Here is a 26,259-nt window from a genome sequence, read left to right on the forward strand (position 1 = left end):
TAGATATATAATTTTAATATTTAATTTAAAAATAAAAACAAGGCTGGATTGGATTAGGAGAAAATGTCTTATTTGCAGAAGAACATAGGTATTTTTTTTTAATCATGAAATTACAAGTCATTGGTGAGAACAGCCTTCTTCCGCAGGTCCCCGCAGGCTCCTTACAAAACCTGCTTTGGAAATAAGAGGTGAATCATCCATCCCCCTTACCTCCTCCCCACCAGGGATTGGTTCTCCCCAAAATCCAAAGGAGGAATAAATAACCCATTGCCTCTTCCCATCTGTACCAAGAGTCAGCTTCTAAACCCAGGGAAACCCTGAATAAGGGCCCAATTCTTGAGAAAATGAGGGTCCCTTGGTTCCCCGTTGAGGATGGACATATCTAGTCAGAGAAACCAGAAGGCAGACCACAGAACTGAGACCTTTGCTTTTGGAACTTGTACACACAGTTGTCAGGGTTCCCAGGTTCAACCACCTTATAACCACCATCGTTGCAGAGGAGGGAAAGAAAGGAACATAGAAACCCTGAGCGGAACCAGGCCCCCACACCTTATTATGGCCCTACCAAAGTCCCTCACCCAGGGCTTATTGGCAGAGCAGCCAGTACCTTTTGACCAGTTACTGGAGAAGCAGGGCAGGCTGAGGATTCCAGTTGGAGAAAGGTTGGTTTTTGGAGAGGTCTAAGTGTACAGGTATAAAAGGCAAGAAAAGCATACTTATCTTCTCACCCTGGCTAAGGCACTGAGAGGAAAGAAACAAGGTAGGAATGGGGAGGAAGATGGAAAGGGGAGAGAGGCTGAAGGTTCCTCTGGACCCACTGGCTTGAAGAAGATAAAAATACAGGAATTAGAAAGGTATAGGACCACACAGGCCCCATGACTGTGCAAAGAGAAGCATTTGAGAAGTGGGTAGACTCACGCCTGCGTGTTCATTACCCATAATGTTCCCCTCACCCTGCTCCAGAGTGGGAGAAAAATAGGTTGCAGGAATCCAGGGAGCAGAATAGCAGAGGGTATTTCCCTGAGCCATAGGGTTAAGGGCTAAAGAAATAAAGCTTTATACATGGCAATTTCTACCCTTTCCTTTCCTTCTCAGTCTCCCTCAGTCTATATGCTGATTGTCCTTCCACTATTAAAGAGATGAAGGAGGAGTCAGCATCTAAGAGAAGGACTTCACAGGCCTAAAATATCCACTCCTCCAATGGAAAGGCCAAGTTCATCCATCAGTTCACTGCTGATGTCTTTTTTTTTTATCACCATCACTTGGCCCCATCCCTGTCTTAGGTTTGAATAATTGGGTCACCCATAGGAAAGATGAATCCAAGGCAGGCAGGGCAGAGCAAGGCAGAGCAGGGCTGGCTGGGGTAGGCCTTCAGCCTGTTTCTGAACCCTTGAAGACCACGAGTTAACAGGAGCTGGTTTGCAGGTTGCTCTCCGTAAGTAGTGATGCAATGGATGAGGGGTCGTAGACACCCTCAAATTCCTCATCTGAGCTCAGTCCGTCATGTTTGAGGGTCGACTCAGCAGCTGAACGGGAAGCTTTGCGCCTGAGTCAGAAAGAATACTGGTAAGGGAAGGGGACTAGATTGAGATAGCCACTCTTTCCAAGCCAAAGAAACATTCTTCTAAGACCTAACACCATTCACAAGATCCCCCACTAATCAGAGATCTGGGCAGACGAGATGCAAGATGGAGCTGAAATACTAAGAAGTAACCACACTAGCTTCCAGTCACAATAAGTGATGGTACAGTCCCATTTTAGAGATTCTCCTTCTTATCCAGCTTACAAGAGACCCTTCTCTTCCTACTGTGCTGCTCCCATGGAGCTGGGAGCAAAAGGGCAGCCCATACCAGGAGTCCTTCTCCAGGGATTTGATCCGGGCCTGGAGCTGTTCATTGATCTCATGCTGCTCTTCTAGCTCACGCTGTGCCTTCTTCCTCAGGCCATCCAGTCGCTCAATTTCTTCTTCTGCTTCATCCACCTGCCGCTTCAGAGCCTTTACCCTCAGGCTTAGCTGGACAGGATATCAAGTCCCACATTAGAAAAGCACCTGCTACCATGGCCTAGACTCTCCCCTGTAACAATCTCGACAAGGGGTAACTGTCCCTGGAAAAATGCAACAATATGCAAATTCCCTAGCCTGAGAAGTTGCCTTGGGGATTGAATGACTTAATGCATGCATAACACTTAGCAAAAGAAACTAGCATTTGGGCTGGGATTGTGGCTCAGTGGCAGAGTGCTTGCCAAGCATGCGTGAGGCACTGGGTTCAATTCTCAGAATCACATATAAATAAATAAATAAATATCCATCAACAACTCAAAAAATATTTTAAAAAAAGAAAGAAACTAGCATTCAACATATATGCTAACTACAACTGTTCTAGTCTCTCCTTTCAATGTAATTTTCTTGTCTCTATACAAGGGAAGATTAGGTTTAAAAGACCTATGGGAGATGGAGACCTCCTTTATCCTTCAAGCAAACACATAATATATACTTGCCCATGGCAGCTTGGCCCCAGGGTACCATGTCCTTACCTGGTCTTTCTGGTCATTGACATGCTGTCGCTCATCATCAATCTGGATAGACAACTCTTTAACTCTCCTTTCCAATTTTCGGTTGGTAGACTGCAGAACAGTCTTCTCCCTAGGAGAGGAAGGTAGAGGGATGACTACAGCTATCACCATTTCTAAGAGAATCCTTACTTGGTCCCTTTCTGCCTCTAAGGACTTCTCTCCATCATAAGCCCCAACAACAGAAAAAGGAGGGTTCAGGGAAGATCCAAAGAATTGAGGAGATAGAGGTCATTTATATCTCGGAATTTCTACAACTCTTTCTGCTCTGTATTAGGAGAAAAGGGGTTCCCTGAAGATCAGGCCTGAGATAGAAGATGAGGGAAGCCCTAGAGGAGAAAAATTCAGACAGAGGGAGGAAGGAAGGGAGCAAGGAAGGACAAGCTCATGTTACCTCTCTTCAGCTTGTAGCCGCTCCTGCAACAACTGATTTTGGGACTCAAGCTGAGAGAAACTGGCACTGGGTTTCTGGAAGCCTTCTAAGTTGGCCAATCGGGTCTTCAAGTCCTTGTTCTGAGAAGGACAGGAAGCCCCCATGGTCAATACTTCACTTAGTCATTCTACCCACCCCCATGGTCTATCCCCCAAACTCCCCTTTCTTTCACCTGTCTCTCCAAGGAGATTTTGTCACACTCTAAGTCCTGCCGAGTAGATCTCTCCTGCATGAGTTCTGTCCTCAACTGATCAACCTAGGGGGATGGGCGAGAGGGTCTAGAATTGGGGAAAGTAAAGAATGAACCAGCAAGCTGAACCAAGTAGGACAGAGCCCTGAAGGGGCAGACCCCTGGTGGGGTAGACCCCTGGAGGATGGTCTCTGAACCCAAAATTTCTCAAGCAACTAAGTAATCACAGTCTATGCAAACAAGAGGAGCCAGAGAATGGAGACAGAGCTTCTTTAGTCCTACCAGGAACTAGCATTCCTTCTGAACTAAAGCAGCCCTGACTCTGGTCACAGTAGCCCAGGCCAGCAGGATTCTTTCCTCCACTAAAATTCTTGGCTTCTTTCCACTTGAGGAAACCTGCCAACTCCTCCTAGAAGAGACCTGAAGTAGACCTAGCCACACACAAATCCTACAGCCAGAATTCTCCAGATTGTGAAAGATGGGAGGGTAGAATTGTTTTTGAGAGGTCCAAGAGGTTACAAAGTCAGGAGTAGACACAATAAGGGGTAAGGAAGGAATCACCTGGTCCCGGCCTCGATTTACACGGTCTGTTAGCAGCTCCACAGTGTTCTTCTCTTCATCTAACTCTGCCTCCAGTCGAGAGACTTTTTCCTAAGGTAGAAGGACAAAAGGTCAATTCTTCCCCAAATGCTGGACACTGGAATGCCAAACTCAGACTAGGGCCCTGTCAAACTTCAGCCTCCATAGCTGTTTTCCTTTTGCATATTCCCAGGAGCTTTAGGTCCTTGCCCAGAGCCATCATGGAGCTAGCGCCCTCTTCTGACCAGATGTGGCATGAGGAGCATGGTGTGGTCCCCAGAATCCATTCCTCATTGGAGACCTCTTTTTTCCTTATGGGAAAACTGAGAGGGAAACCCAAGTACCTGGGCCAAGGCCAACAGAGACTCAGAAACCAAAGCACCAGAGTACATATTGGGGGAGCAAATTTAAGCCAGGCAGTACCATGTTAAGAATATAAACTTGGGACTAGACTACCTGGTTTGAAAATCATATTATTGAGTCTTGATATTCCTCATCTGTAAAATGGAAAAAGCAAGACTATCTAGCTCAAGATTATTCTGAAAATGAAATGGCACAGCATAATATATTTTTGCTGCTGCTGCTGTTACTGCTGTTGTTATAATTCTCAAATATAGCAAATTGAGGACCACTGTTCACTCTAAAGGGGGGATGCCATTGCTTAGCTCCAGTCAACTCAGGTCTAGAAGCTCAGTGTTACATTTTTTAAATATAAAAGAAGCCAGAAATCCAAATTTCAAAACATTGACATTTAGTTTAAAATTGGTTAAAATACTGCAGCCCAACAAAATCCATCACCTGTGGGCTGCCAGTTTCAATCTCTAGTACAAAAAGAGGCTTAGAGTACCCTGGTTCCTTTCCCCACAGAAGGCCCACCTGTGCCAGGACCCAGAACCCCCTCCTCCCCTCTCTCACCCAAGCACAACCACCCAATGTCCTCACCTCAAGGTTCTTCAGTTGCCTGGTTCTGTCATCCTGGGAGCGCTTCTTGTTCTCTGCCTCTTGCTCCAGGCTCTGTAGTCGCTGGACCAGAAGTTCTTTGTCCAGTCGTGCAGTATCCCGCTCAGCCTGGGATGCCTGCAGGGCCTGCCTCAGCCTCTGAATCTGCCAAAAGGGAAAATGCAGTAGTTCAGTGTAATATGAGGTGGGAATTGAGGGGTGAGAGCTGTCTTTCCACAAGGGAAGAAATATTTCATTATCGACATTCTTCAGAATTGCCAGCACATGATGATGATAAAAAGCAGACTGAATTTTAGTCCATTTTCTTTGTGTTTCAAAATTCTGTATAAAAATTGGAATCACTTGAGGTTTTTGAAGGTATGTGTATGTGCGCGCATGTGTGTTTTACAGTCTAGGCTGGTCTCAAACCTCTGGGATTAAGGGATTCTCCTGCCTCAGCCTCCCAAGTAGCTGGGTCTAAAAGTAAATGCCATTGCACCTGGCTACTTGAGGAGTTTTTAAAAATACTGATCCTGGGTCCCACCCCTAGAGATTATGATTTAAGTAGCATGGGATACAGTTTGGGCATTGAGACTTTTTAAAATCTCCCCAGGTGACCAATGTGCAGCACAGTTGAAAAACCACTGCTCTTCAGACAATGCATTCCCTGTTGTCTGTACCAAGGGTAGAAAATGACAGTTTCACATGTCATTTGTTGTACTTATTCACAGTCAAACCTCAGCCTCAGGAACCAAAGACATAGGGTCTTTCAGAGGCAGTGATCTTCAGACCTGGGGACATCAGACCATTGCCATCCTGCCATTTAGGCTCCTACCTCATCCTGAAGCCGGCTCAGCCCCCCAGAGGTCTTCTCAGCTTCACTGGCCCAATCCTTCGCCTGGCGCTGGGCATCTGCCACTTCCCGACGGGCCTTTTCCTTGTAATCCTCCAGCTGGGCCTGGAGCTGCTTCAGGGCTTGCTTAGAGTCATCCCCAATCTGTTCCAGCTAAAATGCAGAAAAGAGTTTTCAGCACTGCACTTCATTAGGAGATACTCTGTCCCTTCTCCAGGCCCAGCTCACAAGACTCTCCATAGAGTCTTTTACCTGCCAAGGCAGCCCTCTCTTGCTCTTTCCCAGACCTAGGTCCCTAGTATGGATAGTAGTTGTATACAGATGTTTGGGGTTTAAATTCCAACTCCACTATTAGTGACCAATAGCATGCTACTTATCCTTTCTGGGTCTGTTTCTTATCTATAAAATGGGATAATAATAGTACCTACATTGCAGAGTTGTTGGGAGAACTATATTAATTACACAAAGTACTTACAACAGTGTCTGATACAAAGTAAACCTTCAGTGACCACATTTCAGCAAACGCAAGGTGACAGTAATTATGAGGTGTAACACTAAGAAAGAATCTGCCAACTGAACTATGACATACCAATTCCAATTATAAGACACAATCCAATTTCAGAAATGATAAAATGTGTACTTTAGAACTGATGTAACATATTAGGTGTTGGTCTTGTTTCATAAAGTAAGAAACTATGAGAAGAACCTTAGCAGCAAAACGCAATTTATTTCCCTGTCTCCTTTTCTCCTCTCCCTCCCTCAATTTGAAACTCTTCATGAAGATTCTTGAGTTTGGATCTTATATACTCTAAAGCAGAATTCCAGGAAATATTCCCCAAGAATGAAGACTATAAAGGTTGTTGGGGGGGCAAGGGAAAACAGAGGGGAAGCCAGGCATGGTAGCACACACCTAGAATCCCAGCTACTCTGGAGGTATAGTTGAAGCAAGCAGATGCCACACATTCTGACTTACCCCCAGCCCATCCCCTAGGCAAGCATCTGTATAAGCTGGGCCTCTTTCTAAGGACCCAGAACACCTAGTGCTCACCTCCTTATTGAGTCGGTCCACAGTCCTGTCCAGCAAACGCTTCTGCTCCTCCAGCTCTGCCTTGCTCCTCCGAAGCACCTCCCGCTGCTTCCCCTCCTCCTCTAGGGCCCGGTTCAGTGCTTGCTGCTCCTGCCCCAGGCGGGCCAGCCCTCTCTGGGCCTCCTCCAGCCGTGCCTCCAATGCCCGCTTGGCTGCTACCAGGCTCCCCTCCTCCTCCTGAGCTTCATTCAGCGCTTCCTGTAGCCGTAATTTCTCTGCCTGAGAGGGGAGAGGTGACCAGTTTGGGCTAGGAAGAGACAAAGCTTGGGTTCAAGTTATTTGGAGGTGGGTAGATGGGAGGGAGGGGAGGTAGGTATTTATGAAAATGGTGGGCAATGAAAATTGGCTTAGAAGAACCAGCAGAGAAATCAAGACACAAGGCTGGGGTTGTGGCTCAGTGGTAGAGCTCTTGCCTAGAATGTGTGAAGCACTGGGTTTGATCCTCAACACCACATAAAAATAAATAAATAAAACAAAGGTCCATCAACAACTAATAGAAATATTTTTAAAAAAAGAAACAAAAAAGATATCAAGAGACAGAGAGCAAGCAAAGGACAGGAGATAAGAGATAAAAATACCAGTACAAAATCTCAAATATTCACACCAAGTATACTCTAGGAAATAAACCCAAGGTAAACAGAGGATTCAGGAAGGCAAAACAGAAGTGCACTATTAGCAAAATAAAACTGACAGCTGAGTGACAAGCAAGTAGTTAGCCAGATCTGAGTGTAGAAAGGGTCAGGAAGAAGCCGATGCTGTGGGGTAAAGCACTAACCTCCAGCCGCTGCACCTTGTCCCTAAGTCGTGCCTCCACCGCTTCCCCACCCTCCGCCAGGCCATGTGCCTCCTTCAGCTGCTGCTCCAGACCCAGGATGCGCCTGCGGAATTCGTCGTTTTCCTCCTGGGTCTCCCGAAGAGTGGTCTCCACTGCTGCCCGACGTTTCTCCAGCACAGCAGCCTCTGCCTCCGCCGCCAGCTTGGCCTGCGGGCAGTTGGGAGCAGTGGCTCAGACCTCAGGGTTCAGGCTACTACGCAAGCACACCCAGGAAAACCGACCCACCAAGAGCCCACTGAAGCCAGAAGTAAAGAGGAGTGGTCCCAGGCAGGGGCTTCCCTGGAAATCCCACCCCTACACAGATGCTTGGGTCATCAGGTCCAGTGGGCTCCCCTGCCACATCCTGCTTTTAATCACATACCTAGGCCCAAGGAGCAGGTCAGTACATACCCAGCATAGGTAACTTTCCAGGCCCTGTGGCTCCTCAGCCCTCCAGACCCCTCAGCCTCCACCTCCTAAGCCCGGTGCCCACTCCCCTTGCCTTGGAAGCCTCTTCACAGTCCTGTTTCAATTGCTGGAGGGTCTTTTGTAGCTGGAGGTTCTGCTGTTCCAGCTCTTGGACTCGATCAGCCTCAACCTTCAGGACTGCCAGCTGCTTCTCCAACTCCTGATCACGGTGTCGCCCAACCACCTCCTGACTCTGCCGCTGTGCTCGCAGCTCCTTAAGCTCCTCCTGTGCCCAGCGAAGCTCCTGGAAGGGAAGGGGATTATTGACAGGACAAAGACCAGACTAAGGTTCTAGAAGGTGGAAAACAGAGAAACTCTCACACATTTTACAGGAGAGAATGTAAAATGATGCAGCTACTTTGGAAAGCAGCTAGGCAGTTTTGCAAAAAGCTGAATATAATCAGATGCAGTAGCACATGCCTATAATCTCAGCTACTCAAGAAACTGAGGCAGCAGGATCACAAATTCCAGGCCAGCCTGGCCAACTTACTGAGACTTTGTTTCAAAATAAAAGAAAAGGAATAGGGATGTAGCTCAGTGGTAGAGCATTTCCCTAGCATGAAAAAGGCCTTGGGTTCAATCCCTAGTACCACACCAAAAAAGTCAAACACGGACTGAATATATGGCCCAGAAATTCCACTCCTTGGTATATACCCAAAAGAACCAAAAAATATACAGTTCACATAAAAACTTGTACATGATGTTCATAGCAGCATTAGTCATTATAGGTGAAACAGAAATGACCCAAGTGTCCATTAATTGATGAATGGACAAAATATGGCACATTTGTAGAGTAGAATCTTATTCATCCATAAAAAAGGGATGAAGATATTTGCTACCACATGGATGAATCTTGAAAACATGCCAGTATAAGAAACAAAAGGTCACATGTTGTAGGATTGTGCTTTTATGAAATAACCAGAATAGACAAAACCAAACAGACAGTAGATTAGTGGTTGCTAAGGTGTGGAGAGAATGACAGCTAATGGACAGGGTAGCTTGTGAGATGACCAAAATGTTCTGTAAGTAGACAGTGGTGATGGTTTCACAACTTTGTGATTACATTAAAAGTCACCCAACAGTACACTTTAAAAGGAGGAATTTTATGGTATGTAAAATATAACGCCATTAAAAAATTATTCAGGGAAGCTGAAGTTGTGGCTCAGTAGTAGAGTGCTTGCCTAGCACATGCAAGGCACTGGGTTTAATTCTCAGCACCACATATAAATAATAAAGGTCCATCAACATCTAAAAAAATATTTTTAAAAAAATTATGCAGGGCTGGATTGTGGCTCAGTGGTACAGCCCTTGCCTAGCATGTGTGAGGCACTGGGTTCAACCTCCAGCACCATATAAAAAAACTAAATAAGGGCTGGGGAGATAGCTTAGTTGGTAGAGCGTTTGCCTCTCAAGCACAAGGCCCTGAGTTCGATCCCGAGCACCGCAAAAAAAAAAAAAAACTAAATAAACAAAATAAAGGTATTGTGTCCATTTACAACTAAAAATATTTTTTAAATTATGCAGAGGGATAGTGGATTAGTTTACAGATAAAACAAGATTGGTTATCTATCTGTAAAATATTGAAAACCAAAACTGTGACACTATAATTACTAGTACATTTCTAATTTCTTTTCAAAGGAAAATTAAACTATGAGTTTTGGTTCTAATTCTTTAGCTATTAGTTACTTGTGAAATTCAGAAATAACCATAATTAGACTTGAAGGGTCATGTAACAGGTAGTGAGTCTTCAAGGTAAAACACTAACAGGACTAATTATGAAGAAAAAGAAAAACAGTAGACTGAAAGTTCTGTTAGACTTGTTTAGTCTGTTTTCCCAATGGATATTTTCTTATTTATTAAATATTTGATAAAATACACATACTATATGAGATAAATTAAACACTCGTTATTGCTGTTTTAGTGTTACCCAAAATAATAAATTGACTAAGATTGTTGAGAAATGGCTGGGCATGGTGGTGCACACCTGTAAGCCCAGCGACTTAGGAGGCTGAGACAGGAGGCTCAAGAGTTCAAGGCCAGTCTCAGCAACTTAGCAAAGCCCTAAGCAACTTAGTGAGACCCTGTCTCAAAATAAAAAATAAAAAGGGCTGGGGATGTGGCTCAGTGGTTAAGCACCCCTGGGGTTCAATCCCTGGTTAAAAGAAAAAAAAAAAATTGTTGAGAGAACTGTCCAAATGGACTTAGACTATCAGTGATAGTTGTTAACTTCAAAATAACATGATACTTAAGAGTATTTTTAACCTCATCATTCTTTTGGAAGTTTTTGTGAAAAAAATTTTTTCTCCTCTTTTTGTGTTACTAAAGATTGAACCCAGGGGCTCTCTACCACTGACTATATCCACAGCCCTTTTTATTTTTTATTTTGAGACAAGGGCTTACTAAATTGCCCAGGCTGGCCTTAAACTTAAATCCTCCTGCCTCAGCCTCCTGAGTACCAAGGAGTACAGGTGTGTGCCACCCATACCCAGCTACCTGAGAAAACAATTTTAAATTACATAACAGAACATAATACTCATCAATGTATTTTGGATTAACATATTTTAGGTTTTTCTTTTTTTGGAGGGGAGAGGAGGGTTGGTACTAGGGATTGGATCAAGGGAAGCATCTTGTCATTGAGCCACAGCTCACATCCCCAGCCTATTTTATCTTTTATTTTAAGACAGGGTCTGGCTAAATTGCTGAGGCTGGCCTCAAACTTGTGATCCTCCTGCCTCAGCTTCCCAAGTCATTGGGTTTACAGGCATGTGCTGCCATGCCCAACTAGCAATTTTTATCTTTTTCTCCACCAAATATTTTGCATAATCTTAAGTTCTTATTTACCTGGGAAATAATAATTTACAGCAACTTATTTCTTCACTTAAAAATATAGTTACTTTAATTACACCTAGGCAGTTTTATAGTAGAGGTGTAATAAACAAGCATGGATTAACTAATACTTGTTGTTGTTTTTTTTTTTTTTTGCAGTGCTGGGGATTGAACCCAGGGTCTTGTGCTTGCGGGGCAAGCACTCTACCAACTGAGCTATATCCCCAGCCCTAACTAATACTTGTTAACTGAACATCTACTACATATCCAGGATTGTGGATCAATGAAGTGTAAGAGCTAAAAGAATCTTTAGGAAGTCATAAATGCTAGTTCCCTATAATTAATGAAAAGACTTTCTAAGTTATCTAAGTCACCCAAAAATAATTATTGCCTCCTTATAAACAAAAACACTAAGAATATGAAATCATTTGTGTTCACTTCAATTACGTGACCTTATTATTTGTAACTCTTCTATGAAATATCATCCATCATGATAAAAAAAAAAAAAAAAGAGTTAACTTTAAAAAAATAAAGGACAAAAGAGGAAATTTTACCATGAACTTTGAGTGTTACCACCCCACCAGCAAGGTTGTGCCTTGGAGACTAAAGAGATGGATGCCTTAAACACCAGTACCCATTAGTTCCCCAGGTCCAGATTGTGTACTATCTGAATAGCCTTCAGATTACAATTTGGCTTCCCATGTAGTTCAGTTGCCCATGCCAATGAAAGCATTCCAGGCCATGTGATGACATTTCTCATTATAAATTAATAAACTGGCATTCTGACTGTAAACATTTGTTTCATCATGTAGTTAATGAATCCCCCCTGAAATACAGCAGCTTTTGCTATGCTGAACAAATTAGGTTTCTGAGCCTGTAAAAAGGACCCTGGAGTTTCCCAAATTCACCTAAATGCTGCTAACCATGAAGTCTCTTGGGAGGCAGCCAGCAGCCTCTGGCTATACCCCAACCTGGCTGCTGAGAGCCCTTTCCATTAGAAATCTCTATACACGATGAAGAGACCTGCTGGCCTGAAAATAAGCACATGGGAGACAGCCACATCTGCATGTTGCACCCATTACCCAGACCAGGAATTCTGCCCCCCAACTCCCAAGTACCTTCTTGAGCTCTTCAAGTTGGAGATTATCTCTACTATTGGTTCGAGCATGCTCTACTTCCCTCTGCAAGACCTCCACCTTCTCCCCAAGCTCCTCTTCCATCTCCTCCTTCTCCATCCGCAGCTGCAGGAGTCTGAACCCAGAAAGGTAAAATAAAGGAGAAAAGGAACAGGGTCAGACCTCACACCTAGGAGAGGTTTGTAAGACAATGGAAACTGCCTCCCTGGAGGGCACTATATCAGGCACCCATTTTCAAGAGAGAGGAAAGTGGATATGGAGAAGAGCAATTTGGGAAATGAGAGAGTCAGAGTACAACACTGGTAGAAAGGCAGTGTAATACAAGAGTCACGGAAATGTATTCCTGGAAGAAGTGTGAGGTCCTTACTCTTGCTTGGTGGCTCTAAGCTCTTCCTTGTTCTTCTGGAACATGCTCTGCCAATGTTCTGTCTCCTCTGAGGTCTCCTCTAGTTCCCTCTGCAGCCCTCTTACCAGGGCTGACATCTTCTGCCTCTCGGCCTCCAATACTGCATGGTCCTAGGTAAGGGGAGAGGTGGGCACCAGAGGCTTTACTTCAGGAAAAATTCTGAGTGTGTAAAGGAGGAAGCTAAGGCCCAGAGGGCACCAAGCCAGCTGCACCCCAGCATCTGGTGGTATCTGGCACAATGCTCTCCAAGTCACTTCCTCTTCTCTGTCATCTACAGGAAGCCTCCCCCAGTTATTTCCCTGTGGCCCTTTGGCCCCACATCCTTATGGTATTGACCTATACTCCCTCCCTCTGTCCTTATATGTTTCCTGGCCAAGGTTCTTACTACACCTCACACATGTCATTTAGGGAGAGTTCCTGTTTAAACCCTGAAGAGTCCAAAAATACAAGATCCCAAAACAGATCCATTCCCCAGCAGAGCCCTCCTCTCCCAGCCCTGCTCTGGTCACATGCCTGGGTTGCATCTTGCATACTCCTGCGAAGTTGCTCTGTATCTCGCTGATACTGTTGCCGGACTTGTTCCACCTCCTGGTCACGGGAGGCCACCTCTTCCTTCAGGGCCCCCTTCAGGGCTGTCAGCTCCCGTTCCCGCAGCCTCAACTGCTCCTCTACCCGCTGTTTCCCCTCTAAGACCTCTTCCAGAAGCTCCCGGGTCTCTAACAGTTCCTGGGGAAAGGGAAGATAAAAGCACAGGGGTGACTATATTAGGATCCTTCTGTTTATTAATTTATTCATTTAGTCAGAAAGCATTTATTGGAAAAAAAAAAAAAAAAGAAAGCATTTATTGAACACCTAGACATGGTACCCAGGTGTTCTCTGCCCACTAAGATGTCTCATTAGGATAAAGGAAACCTACTATTCTGGGCTGTAGGCTACTCCCACCCGAGTCTCATGAACTCACACTAAGGAGTACTTGTAATAAGCAACCTACTCCTCAAACTTTGGGGAAACCATGCAGACTTGAGGCTGTTTCAGGTAAAAGGAAACCATGCTGGGGTACATAATCCCATTCCCTACCTTCAGAAGTACCTCCTTAGCAGATTCAGGACCCTGAACCTGTTTCAGCTTGTTCTGCAGCTCCATCACCTGGGTCTCCAGTCCATGTCGTAACCTGTCACCCTGATCCAGGAGTAGCTTCATATTCTGGAGCCTAATAATAGATAACATCATTGAACACTATGTGTCAGGCAGTTTTTTAAATACTGCACAAACGTTAATTCATTTAGACCCCCTTTAAGTATGTATTCAAATCTTTTGTTTGTTCGGGTTTTATTTTGTTTTTGGTAATGCTGGAGATTAAACCCAGGAGTGCCCTACCACTGAGCTGTAGCCCCAACCCTTTTTTTCCCCACTTTTTAAAAATTGGTGCATTATAGTATACATAATAGGATTTATTGTTACATATTCATACATGCACACAATATAACAATATAATTTGGCCAATATCATCCCCCAGTATTTCCCCATTCCCTCCCTGCCTCCCTCTTCCTGATCCCTTTCTTCTACTGATCTTCCTTGGATTTTCTTAAGATCCCCTTCACTTTTCTTTCCCTCTCTCTAGCTCTCACACATGAGAGAAAACATACAACCCTTGACTTTCTGAGTTTGGCTTATTTTATTTAACATAATGTTCTCAAATTACATTCATTGTTTGAAAATGACATAATTTCATCCTTCTTTATGGCTAAAAAGAACTCCATTGTGTACGGATACCACATTTGCTTCATTCATTTCTCCACTTAAGGACATCTAGGCTGGTTCCATAGTTTGGCTATTGTAAACTGTGCTGCATTAAATATGGGTCTGCATGTTATCACTATAGTATGATGACTTTTAATTCTTCAGGATAAATACCGAGGAGTTTGATAGCATGGTGGTTTCATGCCTGGACTTGAAGAACCTCCATACTGATTTCTATATTGGTTGTGCTAATTTACAGTCCCACCAACGGTGTAAAAGTGTTCCTTTTTCTATACATCCTCTCCAGCATTTATTAATTTATTATTGTTTATTCTTTCTTTTCTTTTCTTTCTTTTTTTTTTTTTTTTGGTATCAGGGAATGAACTCAGGGGCATTTGGCCACTGAGCTACAACCCCAGCCCCATTTTGCGTTTTATTTGGAGACAGGGTCTCGCTGAGTTGTTGAGCACCTCGCTTTTGCTGAGGCTGTCTTTGAACTCTCGATCCTCCTATCTCGGCCTCCAGAGCCACTGGGATTACAGGTGTGTGTCACCGCGCCTGGCTCTTTTTTTTTTTTTTTTTTTTTAAGTAGCAGGGCTTCAGAGGCACTTAACCATGGAGCTACTGAGCTACACATCCTGGCTCTTTCTATTTTTTATTTTGAGATGCAGTCTCGCTAAGTTGCTGAGGGTGGCCTCAAACTTGCAATCCTCCTGCCTCAGCCTCCTATATTGATGGGATTATTGCATGCACCACCCCACCCAGCTATTATTTGTATTCTTGATAGCTGCCATCCTAACTGGAGTGAGATGAAATCTCAGTGAAGTTTTGCTTTTCATTTCCCTAACTACTAACAACATTGAACATTTTTTCATATATTTATTGGCCATTTGCTTTTCTTCCTTTGAGAAGTGTCCATTTAGTTCATTTGCTCATTTATTAACAGGGCTATTTGGTTTTGTTAGTGTTAAGTTTTTTGAGTTCTTTATATATTCTGGATATTAATCCTCTGTCAGAAGAGTAGCTGGCAAAGATTTTCTCCCATTCTGTAGATTCTCTCTTCACATTCTTGTTTCCTTTGCTGCGCAGTTTCCCACCCCTTTTGATTGAGTTTGAGACGAGTTCTCCTAAATCATCCAGGTTGACCTCAAAATTGTAATTCTCTTGCCCCAGTCTCCCAGGTAGCTGGGATTACAGGTGTACGACACATGCCTGGCTCCCTGTTCACTTACCTGACTACCTTATTTAACACTGCAACCTGCTCCCTGACAACCTGACCTTCCCAATCCGCCTGATCCTGCTCTACTTACCACCTCTCACATGTTACAAATTTAGTCACATACTATGTTTGTTTATTGTCTGTTCCCTCTCACTAAGCTTCTGGAGAACAGGGTGCTTCATTTGCATAGCTCACTGATATACCTCAGGAACCCAGATCAGTGTTGGGAAAACATCTGAATCAATCCTGTGAGGCAGGTACTACAATTAAGCTCATTTGACAGATCAAGAAACTTTGGCACAGAGACAAACAGGTGTCCTGACTCCAAGTCATGCACTACCACCATTACTAGAGAAAGTAAAGAGAAAGGTCCTATGTTTAACCATCCCTGCCCCTCTCAGCTTCTGAAGGTTTCCCTCTATCCCCTTCAACCCTGGGAGGGGTGATCTCTAAGTTTGGTTTAGGCAGTCCCAAATGTGCCATCAGCAGCACTCACTCCTTGGTGCTCTGCTGGGCTTCCCCCTTCTTCTTCTCCAGCAGGTCTTGCAGCCGATCACATTCTTCTGCCTTCTCCTCCAATTGCCGCTCTAGTCTAACACGGGATGGCTCTACCTTTTGTCGCTTCTGGAAAAGGGAGAAAGAGTATAGCAGAGGGAGAGTAGGGAAAGACTCTCAGAAAGATCCAGAATAATGAGAATGTCTAACATACATTGGACACTCATTATATGACAGACACAGTACTAGCGACGTTATGTGTATTACCTATATAGAACTCACATAACAAGCCTTAGTACTAGGGATGGTTTAAAACACATACAGAAATTCTGATATTCTGTTCAAAGATGAAGCCTAATTCTGCTCCCTTTGAGGATGGGCTGGATTTAGTGACATGCTTCTTGCAAACAGAAAAATGAGGAAGTGATATATAGATTCTGAGATTGGGTCATAAAAAGGCAATGTGGCTTCCTCCTTACCTTTTCTCTTGGATCACTCGTTCTGAGGAAAGGTAGCTATCATATTGTGAGAACACCCAAGCAATTTTATAAAGTCATATAGCCAAAAATTGAGGTCCCCAACCAATAGCCATTTGAGAAAATCATTTTAGAAGCAGATCCTTCAACCCTACTCAAGTCTTCTAATGACAAAAGTCATAGTTAAAAGCTCAACTGAAATACCCTGAGTGAGAAATACTCAGTTCAGCAGATCCCAGATGCTTGATCATCAGACACTGAAAAATGCTTGTTTTTGAGCTGTTGAGTTTCAGGATAATTTGTTAAACAGCAACAAATAACTAAATAATAAATAATGGTACTATTATTATCTCCACTTTACATTTAAGGAAACAGAAGCTTAGAACACTTAAGGAATTCATCCAAGAGGCTGAGGGTATAGCTCAGTAGTAGAACACATGAAGCCCTGGGTTTAATCCCTAGCACGGTGAAAGAAAAAAGAAAACAGTTCTTGTTCAAGGTTGGTTATAACAAGAAAAAAGTAATGTTATCAAGATTAGAACCCATTTACTTTGAATCCACAGTCCACTGCATTGCTTTCTAGAAAACAAGGGGACTACAATCCAACACTCACTGAGCACCGAGAAAGCAATACTGTGAAAGATGGAAGTGGTATTTTTAAAAGGAACACAAAGGGCAACCTGGATGCAGTGGCACACACATGTAATCCTAGCTACTTGTGAAGCTGAGATAGGAGGATCACAATTTCCAGGCTATCCTGGGCAACTCAGTGAGGTCCTAAGCAACTTAGAGAGACCTTGTCTCAAAAAATAAAAAGAGCTGGGATGTGATTAAGCACCCCTGGGTTAAATTCCCAGTACCACCACAAAAAAATTTTTAAACGGTTAAGGATGTAGCTCAGTGGTAAACCACCTCTGGATTCAATCTTTAGTATTGCAAAATAAAAAAGATAGTTTTTTAGAATAAGACAAATTTTTCATTCCTTCTCTGCAACTTACTATCACAGATAACGTACTTAACCTCTCTAATCTTGAGTTTTCTCAGGTGAGCTGGGAATGTAGCTCAGTAATAAAGTGCTTGCCTTGAAATGAGTCTAGAATAAATACTTTACAGGGTTACTATAATGACTACATATTTCCCCGGGCAGCACCTGCTACAAAATTTATATTCAAAAGCCGGGCATGGTGGTGCATGCCTGTAATCCCAGCAACTCAGGAGGCTGAGGCGGGAGATCTCTAGTTTGAGGCCAGCTTCAGAAACTTAGTGAGGCCCTGACTCAAAATAAGAGACACTGGAGATGTAACTCAGTGGTTAAATGCTACTGGCTTCAATTCTTAGTACCAAAAAAATTATATTCAATAAATAACAGCTACTAGTATAGCCATCTTATGAAGAAGATGCAAAGAATAGAGGAAGGGAATTTTAGTAATTTTTTTTCCAGCTTTCTATAGCCAGTAAATAGCAGAGCCAGGAAGAGAACTCCCAAAGAATATGCAATGGAAAGTAGTTGGATCTTAATGTACTCTGTAAGTTCCAGAGAACCCCAAAAGTCCTTGCTGGTACTAGTGCACACTCTTGTCTCTTGTCTCACAGGACACTAGAGTGCTCATCTCATTGCTTGAAAGAGCCAGCCCAGTCCATCTCAAGGCCAAGGTTTTCTCCCCTTCATCCCTCCCATATATCTAACCTCTCCTCACCTTCACCTCTTCATCCAGCTTTTTCTGTAGCTCCTCCACTTTTCGGGTGAGTTCGCCCTGCCCTGTTAGGGCCTTAGTAGAATCAGGAGAAACCATTTGCTGAAGATAAGCAAGGTGAGAGGGCAGGAGTTGAATCCACATCCAGATCCCTGGAAACGTCACAGCCCTAACCCTAAGCCTTGCTCCCACCTGAGGAAGGTCACTCACCACCAGAGGCTGCACCTGCTCCAGGACCAAACTAACTTTCCTCTTAACAGAGGTTTCACTTTCTGAGCTTCTGGAAGGTAAAAGAATAGAAGCAAAAGTGAGCACAGGAAAAAGGTACTAGATAAAAAAAAGGGAAGAGCAAGGAAGATGGAGGGAAAAGAAGGGACATATATGTCTCCAGTGTTGGCTGGGCCCTCCTTACCCCTCCTTTAGGATGCCATAGATGGTGGCCTTCACATGGTCCACACTGCCTGGTGGGGCTGTCTCTTGCTGGTCTCGGAGAAGGTCTGGAGTTGATTTGAACTGGGAAAAAAAAAAAAAAAAGAGAGAGAGAGAAGGAAGAAAGAAAAATAGATTAGACCAAAAGTGTGAATGGAGTTATAATGAAGTAGAGGTAGCAGCTTCAAGCATGATGAGGCCTAAGCAATAGGGCAGGGAGAAGTCCAAGCAGGATACCTCCTTGTGCTAATGTTGTAAACCAGATTTTCCTCAGTAAGCAGACCTCAACAAGCTATGACTGACTGTTGAGTATTTACATGGACCATGGTGATATCCAGAAGAAAAATGCTTTCATATTTATAGATTTCATTGAACTATATATAAAATGGGTATCAATAAATGTATTTACTCCAAAAAAAAAAAAAAAAAAGCTATGAGCTACGTCACAAGTAATTTGTCACTAATGATGATTGATATACTAGAGTTTATAAATGATTTACTCTTAGAATGAATATAACTTTGTCTCAAAGTAAAGTTGTTCCCCACTTCCTTACATTCTTTTTTTAAAAAAACATGTTCTGCCTGGTCTTTCTTCCCTTGGGCACCTTTTAAAAATTTTTTATTTTAAAGATGTTGATAGACCTTGATTTTATTCATTTATTTACATGTGGTGCTGAGAATTGGGCCCAGTGCCTTATGCACGCTATGCAAGCGCTCTGCCACTGAGTCACAACTCCAGCCCTTCCTTACATTTTTTTTTTTTTTTTTTTTTTTTTTGCTGTGCTGGGGATTGAACCCAGGGCCTTGTGCTCGCGAGGCAGGCACTCTACCAACTACATCCCCAGCCCTTACATTCTTTTTTTTTTTTTTTTGGGTGCTGGGGCCTTACATTCTTGATAGAGAAAAAAGGTGTGGAATTTTGGCAAGAGCACCAGGGAACTGTTCATATTCTCCAAGTCTGTCTTATGAAAGCTGTAGACCTAGTCAACATTTGCAGGTGACTGAAGCATGGTTAATGGCTGGGGCAATGACAAATAACTCTCTAAGCTTGTGAATAGTGATTTTTTTCTTTTTCTTTTTTCTTTTGCAGTACTCAGAATTGAACCCAGGGGTACTCTGCCACTAAGCTACATCCCCAGTCCTTTATTTATTTATTTATTTATTTATTTATTTATTTATTTTATTTTATTTTGAGACAGGCTGTTGCTAAGCTGTTGAAGATCTCACCAACTTGCCCAAGCTGGCCTCACACCTGTGATCCTCCTGCCTCAGCCTCCCCAGTAGCTAGGGTTATAAATGTGCACACCACAACCAGGCACAGTGGTGCATGCCTGTAATCCCAGGGGCTCAGGAGGCTGAGGCAGGAGGATTATGAGTTCAAGGTCAGCCTCAGCAACTTAGTGATGCCCCTAAGCATCTCAACAAGACCCTGTCTCTAAATAAAATTTTAAAATGGGCTGGGGATGTGGCCCAGTGGTTAAGAGCCCCTGGGTTCAATCCCCGGTACAAAAACAAAAAACCAAAAACTATGCACACCATACCTCACTTATGAATAGTGATTTCATAGTTAGTTCTACTTTCTTTAGAATTTTGCCCATGGAAGTACCTTGTGTATGTGAATATCATCCATTTAGTAGATTGAGAGTGTAGAACAAAGGTAGGGACTTTCTGCCCTAGGTTATTTGGATTAGTGGATTAGCAAGGAGTCCTGGGGCTGGTGGGCTAGAGTTTGTGAGAGGGGCTGGGGTTAGAAGTGGTTGAGACTAAATCTGACCTGCAGCATGGTGGGATCCCGTGCTCTCTCCTGTGGCTCCTCAAAACTCTGAATGACCCAGTCCTGAGTCTGATGGGAATGGCTAAGGCCACTCACAGGGCTCTGGCTCTGGGATGGTTTTTTCGAGCTGCTCACATGGTTATCATATGTTGTGCTAGGAGTCCAGTGGTTGGGGGACTGGCGCTCCTGTTCCTCAAGGGTGTCCTGTGGGAGACGGCTATCCAGGCTCTGGCTCCGTTTGCGCTGTTCATGGGGCAGTGTCCGTGTACGACGGCCAGTCCGTCCCCGAGTTTGGCCCCCAACTTGACTGTCAAATTTGTTGATGAGGGAGTCCACTGAAGACAATGGAGCAGTGTCAATGGTGCTATCTGGGGAAGTATCTTTGGGGGCTAATTCCAGCAAGCTGGTGCTCCTGTTGCTGGGATCCATAGGGGTAGGGCCTGCCAGTGAGGCCTGTGACTGGGAACGGAGTAGTCTCCCATTCCAATGGGACCCAGGCTCCTCATCAGAAGTGCTGCCCTGAGAGGAGGCAGGAAATCCCTTCACCTGAGAGTAGGGGTTCTCAGGGAGTTCCGAATCAGAGCTCAGAGTTCCTGGAGTCCCTTGGTTGTCAGCCCCCTTGATCTGGACCCCAAAAGAGTCACTTCCTTTCTCTCCACTGTTAAGCACCACAAAGGGCTGCCCAGCAATGCCCTGCACACGCACGGCAACCCCATAGGTATTGGCTCTTGCATCCTTAGTAGGGCGTCGCCCCCCTCGACGTAAGGTGTCCATCTCTGCACTGCCCTCTGGCTCTGTGATAAAGCGAATCTGGACTCCATGGTCTACAGGGCCCCGGGGTTCAGCCATGGCAGATGCCTGCTCATGGGTAGGAGGGATCCTAGAAGATGAAGAAAAGAGTTTCAGCTGAATAACTTGCAATAGAAACCCAAAAACCCCACCTGCCCACCTTTAGTGAAACTGGTTGCCTTATCAGTTCCTTATATATACCACAGTGGTTCTCATACTTTATCTGAGCAGCAGAAACACAGAATTTGGGTCCCTACCCCCAGTTTCTGATTCATTAGGTCTAGGGTGAGACCTGAGAATGGGTATTTCTAACCAAATTCTCCCTGGTGATGGCTGATACTGCTGGTCCAGATTAGCACACTTTGAAATTCACTGACCTAGAAGAATCTATTTCCTCTGATATAGCCCTGGGGAGCTTGGCTTTGTTAAGAGTTTAAAGATTGTGCTTGATCTTCAAACATACTGTGCACATATAACACCAACTGCCTCCCTCCTCCCCTGGGTAAAGGCAGATCCAAGGCCTGCCTACCAGATAACCTCCACCCCCTGGAGGAAAGAGGGCCTCCTCTCCCAGAGCTCATTTAAAGTACAGATGACCTCAAAACATGGCATCCCATTTCTGAAAAAATATTCACACTGATGGCAGTGATGCCTCTTGGGTGGGGGAACTGAGAATTGGGGACAGGGATGGAAGAGGGGAAGAGTGTCTATTCTCTGGGAGAATAGAAAGGGATGGGCTTTTTACTGTGTATCTTTCTGCCCCTTTTGCATTTGAGATCATATAGATACATTATCTATTCAAGAAAAGATTTATGGCTGCGGATGTAGCTTAGTGGTTGAATGCTTACCCAGCAAGTGTAAGGCCCTGGTTTTGATCCCCAGCAAACAAACACCAAACAAAAAGAAAAGATTTAAATAAGGTTTTAAGTTTGCCAATCCAAACACACACACCCTACCCTTAAACAGGTAGGCTTTTCCAACTTGAGGGCAGAGACAAGGCTATTCACAGGTTAGCTCCCTGGTTCACATTCCAAGCTTAGAGGCAGCAGATGGAATGTGTTTCAGGTATGCTCTGGCTCCAGGAACTTGGGAGAGAGGTTCTATTCCAAGCAAATAAAAAAATAAATAAATAAATAAAAAATCCAGCTTCCCCACCCCTTCTGCTAGTTTGTACCAGAGCCCAGCACCAACCTCCAGGAGGAGCCTCTAATGTGCCAGACAGAAAAATAAACATGCCCAACTCAACCTCCTCGTTGAGTTCTGGGCCAAGGAAACTTGGCAACATCTCTTTTAGGAACTGTAGGAGTGCTAGAAAGCCAGCAAACCAGGGTGAGATAAGGAGGGAGAAAGGAGGCAGAAGCAGAGCTCCAGGTGAGAAAGGGTTTGGTGGGGGTCTCTGAGGAAGAACATTCCTAGCATTACCAGCACCTCTCCTCAGGAGAGAGGAACAGGGAGGGAGGGGTCACCTGGGGGCATGGTTCTTCACTTTCGGGGCGCTGGGACTAGATTTGAGAAAACTGTGAAAGCAATGCGTTCTCCCTCAGGAGATAGCCCACACAAACTTTTGCCACAAAACCTTAAAAGGTTTGAGAAGGCAGAGAGGGAAAGTAGTTCTCCAAATCATTCATCTGGTAGAAAAGACACTGGACTAGAGTCAAGATCTGGCTTGAAAAAATCCTAGTTCTGCTCTTCACTTGATGTATACAACATTTAGCAAATCACAATTTTTCTGAGCCTTGGTTTCCTCATCAATAAAATGGGTATAATGAGACATAACAAGGTAATTGCCTGTGAGAATCAGACAATAAATAATTATACAGTGTATACAATTGTAAGATTATTGTTAGGCTCTTGAAGTTTTTGCATTTTATCATAATTAGATTCCACTATAACAGTGAGGCAATGATAATATATTAAACATGAAAGCCCTGTCTCAAATCTGACAATAAATGTTACTGTTCACATAAGTTACTCCTTTCCATAGGAACTTCCTAGCTTTACGTGGTTCACAGAAGGATGTCACATCCTCAGAGAAGACTTCCCTGACCACTACTTCCCACACACCAGATCAGATCCACATTACATGCTCTCTACAGTTACCATTCTGTAAGTTTATCTCAGTTTATCTTTATATTGGAGTGATTTTTTTCAATCTCCCCCCACTAGACTTTAACCTCCTAGAGGGCAAAGACCATCATCATCTGAGCCCATGGTAGATGTGAACAAATATTTGTTAAAGGTTGTATCCTAAACCAAGGCTGAGTCGCCTAGCAGCAGGAAGATTGCCTAGGGATCTCCCAAGGTCATTTCTCTCTTGCCCTACTAACAAGACCTCTTCCTGGTCTGAACTCCCTGCCCTATGCAGTCATGATCTTACAACCATAAGTGCCTAGACTGCTACTCAGAAGTCACATGATTTATGCATGACACAGCTCTGTCCTGTCAGTACATCTACAGATCTTCCAGATCCAGGTCAAAGAGTTCCCACCTAGGCCTGGCAAAGTGCACGGCCCCTTGGGTGAGAGTGACAAGTTGTGCAAAGGTGGTATCGAGTACTCCCCCAGATCCCAGTGACTCCCTAGCCTCAATCACCTTCAGTCCCAAGGCATGTGGGTCAGGGGCCAGGAGGGCTGAGGGATCTTTGGGGTGGGTCAGACAGCAGGGCTCTAAATGATTCAACACGGAAAACCCGAAACCTACCCTCCTTCAGTTACAGAGGACAGCAGGGCGGGGCCAAGGGAACAGGGCAGCTCCAAGGCCTTTCGTAAGCCCCAGAGGAAGGTAAACAATGATTGGGCACCAGGTGACATGGAGCCCAGGGCCTGTGCTCTCACCAGATGCCTGACCCTGCTTTTCCCTCCCTTGGCATCTGCCCAGGGCTCTTCTCACCAACTGTACTCTGGGAAGAGACTAGGACACAAGTTAATTCAGCCTCATCTGTCTGCCTCTGCCATGCCTGCCTGCAAAGAGGGGGAGGACACTCGGCACCTGTACCAGACAGCCACTTCTCCTTGAGTTACTCATTAGCCTGCCCTGCCCCAATTCCATCACCTCTGGCCCAGCCATATGCATCTGGTTCCCAACTAGGAGTGACAGGGTCCCTGGACTTCTAGCAGGAAGTTGGGGTGGGGTGGTTTCAGGGAGGTGTGTGGGCACGGGAGGGATTGGTACACAAAGGGCCAGGCAATATGCTAGATGCTAAATAACTGGCACATTTAGAAAATTGGAGAAGCAAAAGAATAGAGATTAGAAGCTCCTTGGTGGTAAGTAAATGGTCAAAACAGAAAAAGACAGCTTCCTTTTTCTCATAAAGTTATAGAGATAAGAAGGTTCCCCGTGGGTCCAAATAGAACCCCCTCCCCAAGTGAACTCCTGGCTAGGTCCACCGAAAAAGAAGAAACCTGAGAGCCAGGCTAGAGCTGCTTGGCCAGTGGGGAAAAAAACACAATGAAGAATTGGGCCCCTACAAACTGGCTGGACTGGTTTGAGAGGCAAGGGGAAGGGGAGGACCAGGGAAACTACATGGGCAGCTTGTAAAGGAGACCAGAGAAATTCCATACCAGAGGAGGCAGAAGGGCAAGACCATGGGAAGGACTCTCTCCAGCTTGGATGCCAAAGCCAAGGCTCCCAAGGAGCAGGCAGAAGGTCAGGAGGGAAGAGGCAGGAGGAGCAGATGAACAAAGAACTTGGTGAGTGACAGAACAGTGTGTGACAGGAAGACTTTGTCTCCCTTCACCACTCCCTCTCAAGTTCCCAAAGTTGCATTCCAGATCCCACACTTACCTTGCCACATCCTTAGCCAAGATCTCCCCTCCCTGGCCTGAAGAGAAGCAGCCCTACCCCCTCTGCACCTCCCACAAGGGTAATGGCATGCAGACCAGCCTGGGAACTGCAGGCAGGGATCTAGGAAGCCAGAATCCTCTTAGAGTCAGACAAATCTCTGGATTAGCAGGTCCCCACAGTCAGACCCCTACTCCCAAATATCCTGGATTAAAAAAAAATGGTGGTGGGGCACGTGCATGCAGACCATTTACAAACAGCAGTTGCTAATTATTTCCCAATTACAACTTTCCTCAGGCAGGGCATCAAAGGGGCCAAGCTGAGGTTGGCTCTGGTTCCATTGCTGCCTAAGGCAAGGAAATTTGCCTCAGAAGTCTTGTCTTGGCCCCAATGAGCACCTCTCAACTGGCCTGGGGATTTGGAAGTGTAATTCCCCTAGTCTTTTGGTCTCCTGGGGAGTTCTGCCTATTTCCTGCACCATTAGTGCCTACTGCCAATCTGTCAGCCATCAAGGATCAGGAGTCAGGGATGCCTCAAGGGGTTTCAGGAAGTAATGAGGATTCAAAAAAACATCAAGGAAATTGATGTGGTTCCCAAACCTCACCCAGTGACCCCCATCTAGAACCAGTGAAGAAAATATATGTGCTTGGAGGAAGGATTTGATATCAGCTTGGGGAAGGAAGTCTCATGAGAAATAAGTATTTCTAGATATTTTGTAAACCCATGGATCTATGCTTCTTCATAACCCTCTCTTGGAGAGCACATTCTCTCTTCAGAAGAATAAGGAAAAATTCGCCCTGGCATGAAAGCAAAGGAAGACAGAAACTGAAAGCCTTAAATAGTTTCACACCTAGCAAGAAGAGAGGGGTGCCCTCTTGTTCTGCCCTTCCATATTTCTACTGGCAACTGCCTTCACCTGTAGGTGAATGGTTAAAGAAAGATCCCACACCTCAGAGCCATCTCAAACCCAGAAGAGAGGTGCCTGTGGCCAGTTCAGACTGGCAATCCGGAAAAGGAATCTCAGGAAAAGAGCACCTGCTGTTGCCCTCCCCTTAAGTCTCTGAACCTCAGGCAGCAGTTCCCTTTGCCCAACTGGGACTAATTCTTTCACACACCCCCAATTCACCCCGGTCTCCAAGAGAAATTCTGCCCCTAGGGCTGGCGTCTGACCTCTAGAGATCTCCTAGCCCTGAAACGCTTCGTGCCCTGGGAATAGCCTTGGCTTCGGGTGCTCAACGCTGACACCCTCTCAGGCACCTGCCTCTAGCACCTCAGAGTAGGGGGCCAACTCCTCATCAGTTCTGCCACCCTAACTGACCTCCCCATCTCGCCTTGCTCCAACTCATCACCTGTGCGATGCAAGGAGATATCTCTGATTGCCTCAACTCCCGCCCTTCAGGGGTACACCTAAAGGGTCGTTTGCCTCTCAGTACCCTTGCCAGCTCCCACTTCACTCACCCCAGCCAGGGTCGGCGCTCCCGGGCTCGCGCTCCGGGCTCGGGATCCGGCAGAGCTGCACGCGCGGCTCCCGGCCCTCCCCCTCTGGCCCTCGCGCTCCCTC

General features: G+C 44.9%; 1 protein-coding gene across 1 annotated transcript; it reads right to left on the reverse strand.

Annotated features, from left to right (window-relative positions):
- Cgn (cingulin) lies at positions 1 to 26,259 on the reverse strand. The gene is made up of 21 exons (XM_047524974.1): positions 26,157 to 26,259; positions 20,130 to 21,009; positions 18,339 to 18,439; positions 18,137 to 18,206; positions 17,930 to 18,028; positions 15,758 to 15,885; positions 13,380 to 13,512; positions 12,816 to 13,028; positions 12,264 to 12,412; positions 11,879 to 12,011; positions 7,969 to 8,178; positions 7,428 to 7,634; positions 6,614 to 6,871; positions 5,548 to 5,718; positions 4,716 to 4,877; positions 3,756 to 3,845; positions 3,177 to 3,260; positions 2,966 to 3,084; positions 2,536 to 2,644; positions 1,851 to 2,014; positions 1 to 1,546 (listed from the first exon to the last, which is right to left on the reverse strand). The coding sequence occupies exons 2-21, from the start codon at positions 20,976 to 20,978 to the stop codon at positions 1,405 to 1,407; spliced, it is 3,591 nt and encodes a 1,196-aa protein (XP_047380930.1). The 5' UTR covers positions 20,979 to 21,009; positions 26,157 to 26,259; the 3' UTR covers positions 1 to 1,404.

Source organism: Sciurus carolinensis, chromosome 1 (assembly GCF_902686445.1).
Source record: "Sciurus carolinensis chromosome 1, mSciCar1.2, whole genome shotgun sequence".
Classification (NCBI taxonomy): domain Eukaryota; kingdom Metazoa; phylum Chordata; class Mammalia; order Rodentia; family Sciuridae; genus Sciurus; species Sciurus carolinensis.